This window comes from Bicyclus anynana, chromosome 26 (genome assembly GCF_947172395.1).
Source record: "Bicyclus anynana chromosome 26, ilBicAnyn1.1, whole genome shotgun sequence".
NCBI classification, from domain to species: Eukaryota; Metazoa; Arthropoda; class Insecta; order Lepidoptera; family Nymphalidae; genus Bicyclus; species Bicyclus anynana.
Genome location: NC_069108.1, coordinates 9,741,779 through 9,757,005, shown reverse-complemented (window position 1 = coordinate 9,757,005; position 15,227 = coordinate 9,741,779). Strand labels below are relative to the sequence as shown.

At 39.2% G+C, this 15,227-nt stretch overlaps 1 protein-coding gene across 2 annotated transcripts in view; it reads left to right on the top strand.

Moving 5' to 3' along the window:
* Positions 1–15,227, top strand: part of LOC112055958 (glycerol-3-phosphate acyltransferase 3) — a 31,085-nt gene that overhangs the window by 5,734 nt on the left and 10,124 nt on the right. Inside the window, exons 2-7 of one of the 2 annotated variants that reach the window (XM_052889701.1) lie at positions 7,784–7,904; positions 9,204–9,325; positions 10,461–10,597; positions 11,919–12,024; positions 13,525–13,761; positions 14,839–15,072. In XM_052889701.1, coding sequence (XP_052745661.1) covers positions 7,784–7,904; positions 9,204–9,325; positions 10,461–10,597; positions 11,919–12,024; positions 13,525–13,761; positions 14,839–15,072 — 957 coding nt within the window. The remainder of the gene's footprint in view (positions 1–7,783; positions 7,905–9,203; positions 9,326–10,460; positions 10,598–11,918; positions 12,025–13,524; positions 13,762–14,838; positions 15,073–15,227) is intronic. The other variant, XM_052889700.1, reaches the window with a different exon arrangement.

The following is a 15,227-nucleotide window of genomic DNA, read 5'->3' as shown; positions in this document are numbered from 1 at the left end:
TTATATGTCTATACCAAGCTAACCTTCTACTCCTCAATTTATTTGTCATTGGTGCCATTTTTAGACTTCTTCTTATATACTCATCCCTTATTACCTAAATACGTCAGAAGGAGGGTACAAATACGTTGCAGGCGAGGACAAATAATACTTTCTTACGGGCAAAGAATGAAATACCAACCTTTGTCACCGCATGCGGCAACATAAAGAAATGAGTCAGAACTTTATGTAGATATTGTGATACTTGTTTTTCTCTTTTCAGTTCATTACGCTAAAGGGTTTTTTGTTTTTATTATAATAATACTAGTAGACGCTGCGCGGTTTCACCCGCGTGGTTCCCGTTCCCGTAGGAACACGGGGATAGCCTATAGCCTTCCTCAATAAATGGGCTATCTAACACTGAAAGACATTTTCAAATCGGACCAGTAGTTCCTGAGATTAGCGCGTTCAATCAAACAAACAAACAAACAAACTCTTCAGCTTTATAATATTAGTATGTATAGATTTTTTTATCCATTCTTGTCACATAATACATCCATCTCAACATACGCATTTCGTTCACATGCGTTCTTTTATTATTACCATCAGGTGAGATTGTAGTCAAGAGCGAACTTGTAGAGAATAAAAAAGAAGTATATCTAGCTGTCGCAGACTTCAATTCAATATGTTATGTTATCGATAAGGTTTAGATTAACCTCAGGTTTAACTACACCCTGATAACTCTGACTCGAGGAAAATCTTCCACATTTCCCGATAACCCGATAACTGGACAAGATAAACAAACCACAAACTTTTATGAATCTTGTTTAACAAACAAGATTCATAAAAGTTTATTTTTCTAGTCCACGAAAAATAAGGGGCCACCAACATTCATTAACAACAACCGGCTCACTGTTGAGCTGGAGTCTCTTCTTAGTATGAGAGGGGTTAGGCTAATAGTCCACCACGCTGGCCCAATGCGGATTGGCAGGCTTCACACACGCAGAGAATTGAGAAAATTCTCTGGTATGCATGTTTCCTCAAGATATTTTTCCTTCACGTTTGAGACTAAACTAGGACTAAAGTTGGAGGTGTAGGGATTTGCAAACATCGCCTGCATCCAGCGAATCTCTGCGACTCGCTTGATGTCGTCAGTCCACCTCGTGGAGGTCGACCAACACTGCGTTTAATAGTGCGGGGTCGCCATCGGCTCTTCGAACTATGTGCCGCCCATTGCCACTTCAGCTTCGCAACTTGTTGAGCTATGTCGGTAACTTTGGTTCTTCTGCGGATCTCCTTATTCCTGATTCGATCACGCAGAGATACTCCTAACATAGCTCGTTCCATCGCCCGCTGTGTGACTCTGAGCCTTCTTATGAGGCCCATAGTTAGCGACCAAGTCTCAGAGCTATAGGTCATCACTGGCAACACGTACTGTTTGAAGACTTTTGTCTTCAGGCACTGAAGGAAGGGTAGTTTTCCGGCATTTCTTTTCAATTTTCATCGTAGGATAAGTTAGCTTTAGAGTTTTCATATTCTGTGGTCTTAGATAATTCGGGTTTCGCGTGATAAAGTTTAGTATAACATACAAACTTTCATATGCATCAGCAGGATAATTAGCCATATTCTTCAAAAAACTTCACGTTTCTCTAATTAAGAATAACCTTCACGAGTTACCTACTTAATACTAAAAATATTGTCGAAAAACTCAAATTACCGATGTATTGCGTTTTCATTAAGTTTAATTAAGTTTTTATTTAACTTGAGATATAAAGCCGATTGTGGTGATTTATGTAATGAGATTTAATATATGACTACCGATCGTCCGCGAACTCGTCTGAGTGGAAAACCTATACTAAAGTATAAGAAATAATAGTCTGAAACGGATATAACGTCGCTGGATCTCGTGTTGGCTCGTGCAGACGCTAGGTGGCGCCACTTATTTCCGTAAAGAGTAAGGAGTTAGAGAGGGGCAGCGATCGGTTGGCGGGAACGACTTGCGATATAAGGTGCCCGTTGTCGGTCGTTGTATGCTGGTGGTGTTCGAGCCGTCCACATTTCTTGCTGTGTATTTCTTTATGGGTTACTTGGGATAGGCGGGGAGAGTGACTTGAGTGAAAAAGGGGAGTGTTGGCTAGCTGTCAAAGACGTCTATAACCCTACACACAACGTTCACAAGTGCGTGACTCCACTCAAGGTCATTCTAGGGTCTTATTTTGGTTACAGTTCGATTTCTTTAATTAAGTTGTCCTGACAAATATTGTGAAACCTTTGTTCAACATTGGTTTTCTTATTTTTTAAATCCACTTTTGAAGCCTTCTGCTAAAAAAAGAATAATTTCAAATTTTTGTAAAGATTCCAAAAGTATTACCAACTCCTTTAATAAGCAAAGCCACTCCTCGTGAGCGCGATAACGCAGTGATATGACCTCTGTCTTTCTGATTCGGAGGGCGTAGGTTCGAAATTTTCAATTACCAGTATGTGCATTTTAAGATGTGATTTTGATCCCAGCTCGGTGAAATTTTACATTTTTTTAATTAACTCAGAGCTGTCTGGCAGGCATCGGCCGTGGCTAGTTACCACCCTACCGGCAAAGACGTACCGCCAAGCGATTTAGCGTTCCGGTACGATGTCGTGTAGAAACCGTCAGAGGTGTAGGTAGAATAACTTGTATCTTACAAGTAAGGCCGCTTCCATCTTAGACTGCATCATCACTTACCATCAGGTGAGATAGAAGTTAAGGGTCAACTTGTTCTACAAAACGTAACCCTACTTCACTAGTCGGTTAAATAACAAATATAATGTCGTCAAATAGTAATTTGAAAAGCCATTGTTTGAGAAAAATAGGTAATCTTCTTAATGGCAAATATCAAGTAGTCAATAGATGGTTTAGACTCATTACGGTTATCATTGCGTGACGTCACAGTGTTTGTTTATAACTAATATATATGTAATACAATTAAACGCCAGCGACTTAATAAAAGCGCATAAAAAAAATCATCTCCTTTTTAACCCCATTAAATTTTTCACTAGTTTTTGCGCCAGTTTCCTTGAATAGTAATACCTTAGGGGTGATTTTTTTTAATATAAAAGGTTTCGTATTGGATCTTATAGTCTAAATACCGTTTTTAGGATTCCGTAGTTCACAAGGAATCCTTGTAGTTTCGCTACGTCTGTCTGTCCGTCCGTCCGCGGTTAAGCGCAGATACACTACAAGAAAGCTGTAATTTAGCAAGAGTATATACATCTATCTATACTTATAAAACTGGTTAAAATAATAAATTATATACATTAATTCGCAATTTGAGATTTTACTTATACCATTTGTAACACCAAACGTTACCGTGGCATAAAGTGGCGCTAGAAGGACAACTAGCGCCATCTAGAACTTATAAGATCGATCGTGAAGCTAAAAATATTTTTTTTCTCGATTTTTTGTCTGTCTGTCAGTGTTTTTTTGTTATTCGGGCATCACGCTAAAACTACTGAATTAATTCAAATAAAACTTTTGCCCGGTTTAAGACGATAATATGGAGAAGGTTATAGGATACTTTTTATTGCGAAAATAAAATAAGAAGGGGGTTAAATAAGGGTATGGAAAGTGCTTAATTTTTAGAGTTACAGTTTTAAAAATTTGTTCATAAACCATAAAAAATACGTAATATAAGTGATTCAAAAATTTTTATGATGCAACCCCTAAAGTGGTGAAATAGGGCTTGAAAGTTTACATTGATTTCCACGCGGACGAAATCGCGGGCGTCTGCTAGTTAAAAATATGTACAAAGTAAAATAAAATCTTTAAAATAATTACTCAAATATAATGGCCATTAATGTTTTACTACACCGTAGTAGCCGCCATAAATCACCGGAGGGGCATTCCTATGAATGTAATACGTATAGCTTCAACAATCGTCGCCTATGACTCAGCAGTTGTGGAGCTACCTCTGCACCGAGCGCGGGTTCAAAGTGTCACTTGACGCGTCATCCGGTGTTGACAAATCTCTTGCACTTTGACCCTTGACGCGTGACGCCTGCCGCCTAGCACATGTCCTTTACGTTTTTTTACCCGACTGCAAGAAGGGTTATGTTTTTCGCGCGTGTCTTGTATGTATGTATACATATATGTATGTATGTATGTACGTAATATTCTTTATTAACTCCTATCTTCCAAACCACTGAACGGATTTACGTAATTAAGATATCGTTAGATTTGTCTCAATTACCCAAGTGTTCTGAGATAGGTGAAACTAAAAAAAATAACAAGACGACTGTGAGACGCTATAGATATATGGATATCAAATTCAAGAACTTTTTATGAGGATTCTAAAATGGTATATCATGACCATGTTAAAAAAACTACAATTAGCGAGGCGGATGACTATAGGTGCAAGCAGGTTAGTGAAGTGAAGTTATAAAATAGACTAAATTAAATAATCGGCTAGGTGCGAGTCCGAGCCGAGCGTTCCGTAGAATTTTTTGAATATTTGCTTAACCTCGATTGGACGTATAAATTATTGTACTTTGTAATAAACGTAACAAATAAATCCGAAATCTATGGTAACTAAAAAGTGTGAAATAAATAAATTAATCAAACAAATAAAAAAACCCGACTGCATAAAGTATAAAAAAACTGAAAAAAAAATAAAACAAGTTCAGTCCAGACGTGTAGAAAGCAATTAGAAAACAGTCATATAAACGTCATCATCATCATCATGTCAGCCGATGGAGTCCACTGCAGGACATAGGTCTTTTTTAGGCACTTCCAAATATCACGATCCTGAGCCGCCTGCAGCCAGCGAATGTCTGCGACTCGCTTGATGTAGTCAGTCCATCTGGACAACCAACACTGCGCTTTGTAGTGCGGGGTCGCCATTCCAGCACCTTGGGACCCCTCCATCGGCTCTTCGAACTATGTGCCTTGAACTCTTCATCAAGGGTTGCCAGTAAACTTAGTGTCTGGAAACTGGATACAATGAATAGATTTCTCGTGAAATTTCACAGAAAATTATAAAAATTAAACACGTTGTTTACTTGGGTAGTTGAGGGTTTAGAGTTTAGACCATCCCAAAGTGGTCCAGGTGGATCCCAAGGGTCTACGGGGATCTACGTTCACGTGACATAAAAGTGAGGGTTCACGATACGTAAGGGGTCCATGAAAATTTGCTAAATCTAATCACTTTTTTGTCGAGTTTGTCGAATAGAAATTTAGCAGGGGGTCCACCGGAACCAGTTAAATTAGAAAGTGGTCTAGGAGAAAAAAAACTGGGAACTTCTGGTGTAGACCCTTGTAACCTTCCTTCCATAATTGTCTTACTTGTGCGGTAGATTCATGGGAAAACTAACTTATGGCCTTCACACGATGGAGTGTATCTGACTCTCGCAGGCCCAGTCCACAGGTTCATAGCTAAGTGCAATGACATGTAAATATTTATATTTCCTATAATGTGTTTTTCCTGGAACTTAAAATAATATTACTCGTATATACAAGAGCGTATAAACTCGTACATCTTCTAGGCAAGCTATTAATTAATTAATTTCCTTCGTTCGTTATCAACCCATATACAGCTCACTGCTGAGCTCGAGTCTCCTCTCAGAATTAGTGGGATTAGGCTAATAGTCCACCACGCTGGCCCAATGCGGATTGGCAGACTTCACACACGCAGAGAACTGAGAAATTCTCTGGTATGCAGGTTTCCTCACGATGTTCTCCTTCACCGTTTGAGACACGTGATATTTAATTTCTCAAAATTCACAAAACTGAAAAGTTACAGGTGCGTGCTCCAGACCGGATTCGAACCCACACCCTCCGGGATCGGAGGCAGAGGTCATATCCACTGGGCTATCACGACTTTTATTAATTTCCTTAATTAATTGCTTTCCTTAATTAATTGGTTTAATTGCAGTCAAGCGCAAGCTTATATTATAAAAAAAAATAGTATCAATACATCTTACAAATAAATAAAATTGAAGTGTCATACGTGATTTCAAAACTACACTTTGTTTACACGACACTAAATACAATTCAGCATTCAGAACCAACATTTCCATTTTCAATGAACTAGAGATAAAGGAAAGACTTTCGTCGACTGTGCTTTTACGGGTCTTAAAGTTCTTTGGCCACTTTTCTTTCTTCAGAAATCTTGAGTCAATAGAGCGTTTGGTAGTGCAAGGGCAAGTCCAAGGCAAAAGATCCAGAGGCCGATCTCCAACCCGCTGGACGGATTTGGTTAAGGCTGCTACACAGTCATCTTTGGCGGAGTGTACTCAAAATGCAGCCAATCGCCAAAAGTGGCGGAGCATTGCACAGAAGGCGTCGCTCATCGCTGCAACCACGACCACTCTGCCAAGAGTGCACGATTAAGAAGAAGAAATACAATTATGTTTTTTTATTTTTGTCTGTCTGTTTGCCTGAGGTAATCTCTGGAACGGCTGAATCGATTATACTGCGATTTGCAGTGGAAGATAAAGGTGGTTTTGAACAATATATATTATATATGTTACATTTTTATCCTGAAAAAAAGTTTTCCTCGCGATGTATATCTTTCTCCGTTTTTGAGACGCCTGATACTTAATTTATCAAAATGCACACAACTGAAAAGTTACAGGTGCGTGCTCCGGACCGGATACGAACCTACATCTTCCGGAATCGGAGGCAGAGATCGTATCCATTGAGCTATCACGGCTCTTTAGCGCTAATTAGGTCTTTAGTCAAGGGCTAATTTGTAGAGAATTAAAAAAAATGTCAGTCGTAGATACGAACGCCTATGACGTCGACCTCCCATCGCAAATAGGTATAATTTCGTCACGACCTTCCGTATACTTACTCGTGATACATACCATCACGATAGCCTAGTCATCTTACTTATCTATGAACTAGCGGACGTCTGCGACTTTGTTCGTGTTGAATTCATCTTAACTATTAATATTTGAATTAAGAAATTAAATATCACGTGTCTCAAACGGTGAAGGAAAAACGTGAGGAAACCTGCATACCTGAGAATTTTCTTAATTATCCGCGTGTGTGAAGTCTGCCAATCCGCATTGGGCCAGCGTGGTGGACTAAGGTCTAACCCTTTTCATTTTGAGAGAAGACTCGTGTTCAACAGTGAGCAGAATATGGGTTATTAATGCTGATTTTAAAAGTTAGTTAGTAAATGAGTAATGTTTATCAGTCTGCCTAAAACCCTTCGCACAGTTAAATCCTTTATGTCCCCAGAATCACTCTTATCAACAAATCACTCTTTTGCTAAGTCCATTAAAAATAAATGCTATGCTTATAAAGAGTATGATGATTTTTTATGTTCCCAATACTGTGTCTATGGTAGAAATGTGTGTTAAATTATTGTTTTTTTTTTTTATTATTAGAATGATGACTTTAAATCAGCAACTATTGGTTGCGCTTATGGCTGAATCTTCTCTAAACTCTGACTTCAAAAGCAGTGGTTGAGTCTCCACAATCTCATCTCAATCACAAGTCAAACTTGACGTTTTCAAAGTGCTTATAAACTAATATCATAATATTCTATGGATTCATCGTGCGTATGCCGGCTCCATCGCGTGGCAGAGAGAAAAACTGTGCAGAGTCCTGAACTTGTGACGTAGGGTTAAGGATATCCTTGACAGTATTCTAACTTACTACTAACCTAACCTACTAACCGCTCGTGTTATTAAGTTCACTTCAAATGAACGAATTTGATGAAGATGCTATAGGAGAGTCTCCAGTAGCAGGCTGTAAGAAACTCCCTTCTCCCATATAATGAGCTATTATTAACTTCTGGTATTAAGAATGGTTTTTCCCTGTCCCCAGTATGGCAGACAGCACATCGAGGTGGCGAAGAAGCTCCAGAGGACCGACAGTTCTGACGAGGAGGAGCCGCCGCCTGATGACAAGCCGCCCTCCGCGCTCGTCAAAGAGAACGGCGTCAACGGTGAGATAGGAACAACATTGTCTTATGCTCTGTGATGGCAACACCTTCATCTGTATATACAGACATCAAGACCTCTTAACATCCATACTAATATTATAAACTAGCGGACGCCAGCGACTTCGTCCGCTCTTAGACTTCTTTAATCCAGCCCTTAACAGTAGAATCGCTATAAAAATGGAATAACTTCTCTCGTTTTCCCGTTTTCACTGCTCTGCTCCTATTGATCGTAGCGTGATAAAAAGTATACTATAACATGCCCAGGAGTAGGAAGAATAATTGTACCAAGTTTCGTTGAAATCCGTCGTGGTTTCTGTTACCCTGGTAACTTTAGTTTCCATGCGGTTGATTTAAATCGTCCAGCAAGACAACCAGGGTTTAATAATTTTGCAGGAGTTATTTGAAATAGTTGCAGTTTAGTGAAAAATTTTGTCTGGTCGTAGGCATCGACTCTGGCTAGTTCCCCCTCTACCGACAAAGCCGCCAAGTGATTTAGAGTTCAGGCATGATGCAGCGTATAAACCGTCAGAGGCATCGGTAGAATTATCATCCTCTACAATAAACTCCACGCAAGCCCATTTCCATCTTAAACTGCATCGTCACTTTACATTAGGTGTGATCATCGTCAATACAAGTATGTCATTGAAAAAAAAAAACTACCTTCGTATGATAATTTTTAAGGAGAAATTTACGTTTCAGGGAGTGCAGTCTGAACTGAGACAGTGTCGATTACTAACTCTATGTTTACCCGTGCATAAGACGAAATTTTATAAACATTCTTTCGTTGTGCAAGCCGTTAAGTTATGGAATGCTCTCCCTTTAAACATACGGCAATCAAAGACACTGGACATTTTTAAAAATGCCGTAAAGACTCATTATCTGGTGCAGTAAAGACGATCTGTATATATTATTTCTTTTCAATATAAGGTATTTATTAGTATATTTTGATATGTATTTTATTCATTATTGTAGGTATTTGTGTAATATTGTTTATGTATTAGGATGTAAATTATTTGTATGTATGTGTATTACTAATACTATGGTTATTTTTGTTTTACGCCACCTGCTGATGTCCTTAAGTTTTCCTAAACCGAAGGTTGCCTGGAAGAAATCGCTACTTAGCGATAAGGCCGCCTTTTGTATGCTGATCTCTTCTTAATTTGTTTTTCATTTCACTTGTTTTTGTCTTTGTGGTGTGCAAATAAAGTATATTTATCTTATAATTTGTATAGAAATGAAACCTATATTATAATGATTGGTGATTCAAATAGTTATCAAGTGATCTATAACTCCCTGTTCCAGGCACGAAGAACAACGTGATAGAGCGGCAGGAGATCCTGGGGCCGTCGCCAGAGCTCAACTACAAGAGGAGCAAGAGCCAGGAGCGGCTCCAGAACGGACACATGGTTGATGTCAAGGGGGAGGTGAGTGTCAGGACAGGGGGCCGCTTCCCTCTCGGTAGACAAGGCTACCTTGTTTCACACTCAGCATATTTCTTTTAAGAAAGGGTATAGGGGTCTTACGCTGCTGCAATGTTGTGTATAAAATTCATGAACTAACATTGTCAAATGGACCAGACCGATTGCTTAATAAGCTGTCTGAGGCAACTCCGGTGTAACTTCTCAACGCCGGGCTGAGAATTTTAATTGATTGGACTTTTCTTCAATTTTGACAAAAGGACATTGAAACCCTCCCATACATACCTCACCTTATCAGCCGATAGACGTCGACTGCTGGACATAGGCCTCTTGCATGGACCTCCAAGCACAACAATCTCGAGCTGCCACCATCCAGCGGCTCCCTACAACCGGCTTGATATCCTCGGTCCACCTAGTGGGGGATCGACTAACCTGCGCTTTCCGGTGCGGGGTCGCCATTCCAGCACTTTGGGACCCCAACGTCCATCGGCTGTTCGAACTGTGTGCCCCGCCCATTGCCACTTCAGCTTCGCGACTCGCTGAGCTATGTCAGTGACTTTAGTTCGTCTGCGGATCTCTTCATTACTGATTCGATCACGCAGAGAAATTCCAAGCATTGCTCGCTCCATCGCCCGCTGAGTGACTTTGAGCCTTCTAATAAGGCCCATACATACTTGGGCCTAAATGTAAAAGAGCGAATGTTAAATCAATTTTTAGCCATAATGAATTCCCCTGCGAATTTGGTGGAAGTTGACAATCTGGAAGCAAAATTATTAGATATTTTAGTAAAAGTGAGGTTATGTAAAAATTTACCTCTATCATGTGAATTCTGGAGTATAGTTAACATTTTTAGATAGCAGTTTGTGTGCTAATAAAGATATTTTCTTATAATCATTATCAGCTATTTTAACAGCGTACAGGACCAGGACAAAAATACGAATAAATGAATAGTGTCAGTTTGATGACAGAAAATGGCCTGTCAAGAAATAAAAATATACCCAGTTGACAGCTGTGTACAGATTAAAAATTAAATATAGAATTTATTTTTGACGAATTATTTATAGAATAGATTAAAAAAATATTTATTAACTTTTATAAAAACTTAAACTAGACTTTTTTATAAGTTCCTGTTCATCATCAGACAAACCTGGAGTTTCACCTGCACCACTGCATGGACCTGGTGAAGGCGGGCATGGAGTCCATCATCGAGGACCAGGTCACGTCGGTCTTCGAGGCCGAGGAGTTGCGGAGTTGGAACCTGCTCACCAGGACCAACAGGTAGTGCATTTGTTTGTAACAAGGTCCGGGGTTCGACTCCCAGCATAGTACCTCTTCTAAGCGCGCTAAGTATATAAACTCTAAGTAACTAAATAACCTCTGACGGTTTTTATGCGACATTTTTTTTTATTCTTTACAACTTACTTTTTCTTTAGTTAGCCCTTGATTACAATCTCATCTGATGGTAAGTGATGATGCAATCTAAGATGAAAGCAGGCTAACTTGTTAGGAGGAGGATGAAAATCCACACCCCTTTCGGTTTCTACACGATATCGTACCGGAACGCTAAATCGCTTGGCGGTACGTCTTTGTCGGTAGGGTGGTAACTAGCCACGGCCGTAGCCTTCCACCAGCTAGGACCAATTAAGAAAACCCCAATCGGTCCACCGGGGATTGAACCCAAGACCTCCGTTTTGTAAATCCACCGCGCATACCACTGCGCCACGGAGGCCGTAATATAACCTGCAGCCTCAGACTAATCACATGAGGATCTGCCTCGCTAGACGTTATTTTGTCGAAGTATATGATCAACGATCCAATGCGATTCAGTTGGCGTCCATCGGCTGATATGATGGTGATAGGAGATGGCACTAACAGAATATAGTATTAGTACAAAGGAGATGGTCCAAAATTGTATGGAGCCCAGGATCAGTCATTGTACCCTGACGAAAATAAAAGAAGATATTTTTTTTTTTGAATATACTAATCTGCGAATTTACTTTAATTCTTTCGAAATAATATTCATTATCTCTCAAGAAATGCAACACTACTGTAGGCTCAGACCAATTATAGAAGGACCTGTATCGCACTCATAGTCACGAACAAAATTGTCTGTCATTTTCTGAAGAAAACGAGCTTAGATTTGGTATATATCTTATACTAAACTAGAAGTTTTTACCCGTTTTTTACACAATTAAATTACACAAAAAGGTATTTTTACGGAGCTCTTTAACCGACGAACACGATTACTATTTAACATCGATTCTATAGAGACAGTTTTTATAATCGCATTAGATCGTTGATCATATACTTTGACAGAAAAGTAACGTCTAGCGAGGCAGGTCCTATACAATAATTGGTCTGAGACTGTAGGTAATAATGGCGGATAGATGACGTTTTCAATGCAGTAATCGATTTGACGTTTGCTGTCAATTGTCATGTCATAGTTGCTCTATGGGCGCCATCTTGATATAACTCAAAAACTTGGGTTTAAATTTTATTTATTTCATTTTATTTAGTTACATTTACTTCACTTTAATTAATTTTAATGATACGAGGTACTAGAGTGGACCTGAACTGGACCATCTCGTTTGATTTGCAGACAGTACGAGTTCCTCACGTGGCGACTGACCATCATCTGGTTCATGGGCTTCGTGGTGCGCTACTTCTTCCTGCTGCCGCTCCGGATATTCATATTCGTGATCGGGGTAAGCTGTGACGTCACACTACAACACACATCAACACTACCCTCACAATCACACTCTCCTTTCCTCAATTTGGGGAGTTTCCCCTTCTATTTGTATAGATTTAGAAAAATACGTATTGGCAACACCGATTTATTATTTACCATGTCAAATTGACAATTATTTGTCATTTTTTTTTGGAAATTGAAGCTACAGTACAGGTAGCATACAGTGACATATAACCTCAAAGCTAGGAAATGATTGATCTATGGGAGACAATGAATTATTTCTGAGATTAATACTCTTTTATAATTTTATGGGTCCTTTGCATTTTGAAACCTTTACGAAAACATAGCCTGCAAATATATCTGTCAAAAACGTCTTAACTGAAGTATAATAGGGGTATGCAAGCTCGTTTAAGATAACCGCTCGATTTACGTCCTTAAGCGGCATATGGGCTGTGGCGAACACGAAATTTGGACTTAACGGCGGTTAACTTATTTAAACAGATGATTATGTTTAAACAAATGTCGGTGAACTTGAACGGCTACTGATCACGAGGTTTTGAGTTCAAAGAGTTGTACTAGAAGAAGAAAATACCTACCACTTGAAGTAATGACTCATGCTTTTAATTGTTTACCAAGACACATAATTTATTTTTAACTGAGTCACCAAGGAACATAATTATTAATTATCTATACATTCAAATTGATATTTTTATAAAGAAACAATAATAAATCAATCAATATTGAATCAATCTTGATATGTCACATATATCTTAATCACGTAAAACAAAAGATAACTTCGCAAGATACAATATAACACATATATTTTTGTGTGTTTTTGATGTAATTTGATAAATCATTTATATAGTTAATTTTGTACTATTTGCTGTTTTAATGTTCATGCTAGAGTTTTCTAAATAAAAAAAAATGATTTATCAAAATTACTGATCACTTTGTGTATTTTCTTTTTATTTCTTCTTTCTTTTGGCATTACTGTAAATACCCAGGGATCGGGGAAAATAATTAAATGCGGGTGCTAACTGTACGTCTAGGCTGTTCTATAAAAGCCTACAACCAATGTAATGACAATAAAAATATGGAAGATATAAATACACATTGGTCGATTATAGAGTATTAAAATTTTCTACCGTATCTACCAAAATTACATAAACAAATGGCAACACCAGGTCTCGACACTGATAATGCCTATCATATATATGAATAAATACCGGTCAATTATAAATTATTAAAATTTTCTACCATTTTTACCAAAATTATAAATCCAATGGCAACACCAGGTCTCTATGATGATATTGCCTATAGAACATGAATACATACCGGTCGATTATAAAGTATCAAATTTTCTACCATATCTACCAAAATTACATAAACAAATGGCAACACCAGGTATCAACAATGATATTGCCTATAGATCATATGAATACATACTGGTCGTTTAAAATGTATTAAAATTTTCTACCATATCTACCAAATTGACATAAACAAATGGCAACACCAGGTCGTGACAATGATAACGTCGCTGTCGCTCATCGGCTTCCTGCCCGAGAGCAAGTTCCGTCGCTGGCTGGCGGCCATCTTTTACAAAATATCCATCAGGACCCTCATGAGAAGCATGTCCTGCGTCACCAGCTTCCACGACACGGAGCACTCGCCGCGGTACAACGGCTTCTGTGTGGCCAACCACACGAGCCCCATAGACGTGGGCGTCTTGAGTGTCAACACTTGCTTCTCTTTGGTAGGATTTTACAGTGTTGAAAGTCTTGGGGAAGATGTGCTTATTTTTTGGTAGGATTTTACAGTGTTGCCAACTTGTCTTGGGGCAAATTTGCTTAATTTTTTGGTAGGATTTAATAGTGTTGCCAGTCTTGGGGAATGTGTGATTGATTTTCTACCGGTTTTCATGTGCCGTGTTTTTTGGTAGATTTATTAATTTGTTTGACAGTCTTGCCACAGTCTTGGGGACTATGTGCTTTTTTCTTGTGTATGTCTTACATATTTTATAAGAATGATTAGTTTATATGCATTTGGAATGTGAGCAGATTTTTATTTAGAAGTTTTTTTTCGAACTCTACATAGATAAAAGTATTAAGCAAATGTAAAGAAAATGCAATGTTAATAACAAGGATAAATCTTTCTTGTCAATTAATATTAAGAATTAAAATAACTAATGCTTTTTATAGTTGTAATTGTTACTCAAGAATCGTCTGTTGGAATTTTCTATATTTATACTAATCAAACTATTACAAAGTTTAAATAAAAATCAGCTCACATCCACGTGGGTTACCCATCTGTCATTTGGGAACATCAACCATTTTTCCCAACATTACCCCATTCCTCCAAACATTATCCCATGTTACCACAACATTACCTCAAGTTTCCCAACATTTCCCCAAGTTTCCCCAACATTACCCCATTCTTCCAATCTTTACCCCAAGTTTCCCAACATTATCCCACGTCACCCCAACAATTACCCCAAGTTTCCCAACATTACCCCACGTTACCCTAACATTACCCCAAGTTTCCCAACATTATCCCACGTTACCCTAACATTACCTCAAGTTTCCCAACATTTACCCCAAGTTTCCCAACATTACCCCACGTTACCCTAACATTACCCCAAGTTTCCCAACATTACCCCATTCTTCCAAACTTTACCCCATTCTCCCAAACATTACCCCAAGTTTCCCCAACATTACCCCGAGTTTCCCAACATTACCCCGAGTTTCCCAACATTACCCCGAGTTTCCCAACATTACCTCACGTTACCCCATCATGACCCCACGTTATCATGGCCCGCGCTGCCCACGGCCAGGTGTGGTGGCTGATCGCGTGCACGGCGTGCGTGGGCACGCTGCCCGACGGCGCGCTGAAGCAGCGCGTCAACAACGCGCTGTCGCTCGTCTGCTTCAACTTCCTGTCGCGCTGCATCTCCGCGGTGATCACTTACCACAACAGCGACCACAAGCCGCGCAACGGCATCTGCGTGGCGAACCACACCAGCCCCATCGACGTGCTGGTGCTCATGTGTGACAGCTGCTACTCGCTGGTGAGTGTCGCTACCACTGTACCTGGGGCTACGCTGCCGTGCGCCCTGGTATGTATGTACACTTTATACTTATACAGGGTGTTCTAGATAATAATTTAAATCAAACGCAAGTACATCACTTATACATCACTTAATCATTAATCAATGAAAGAAAT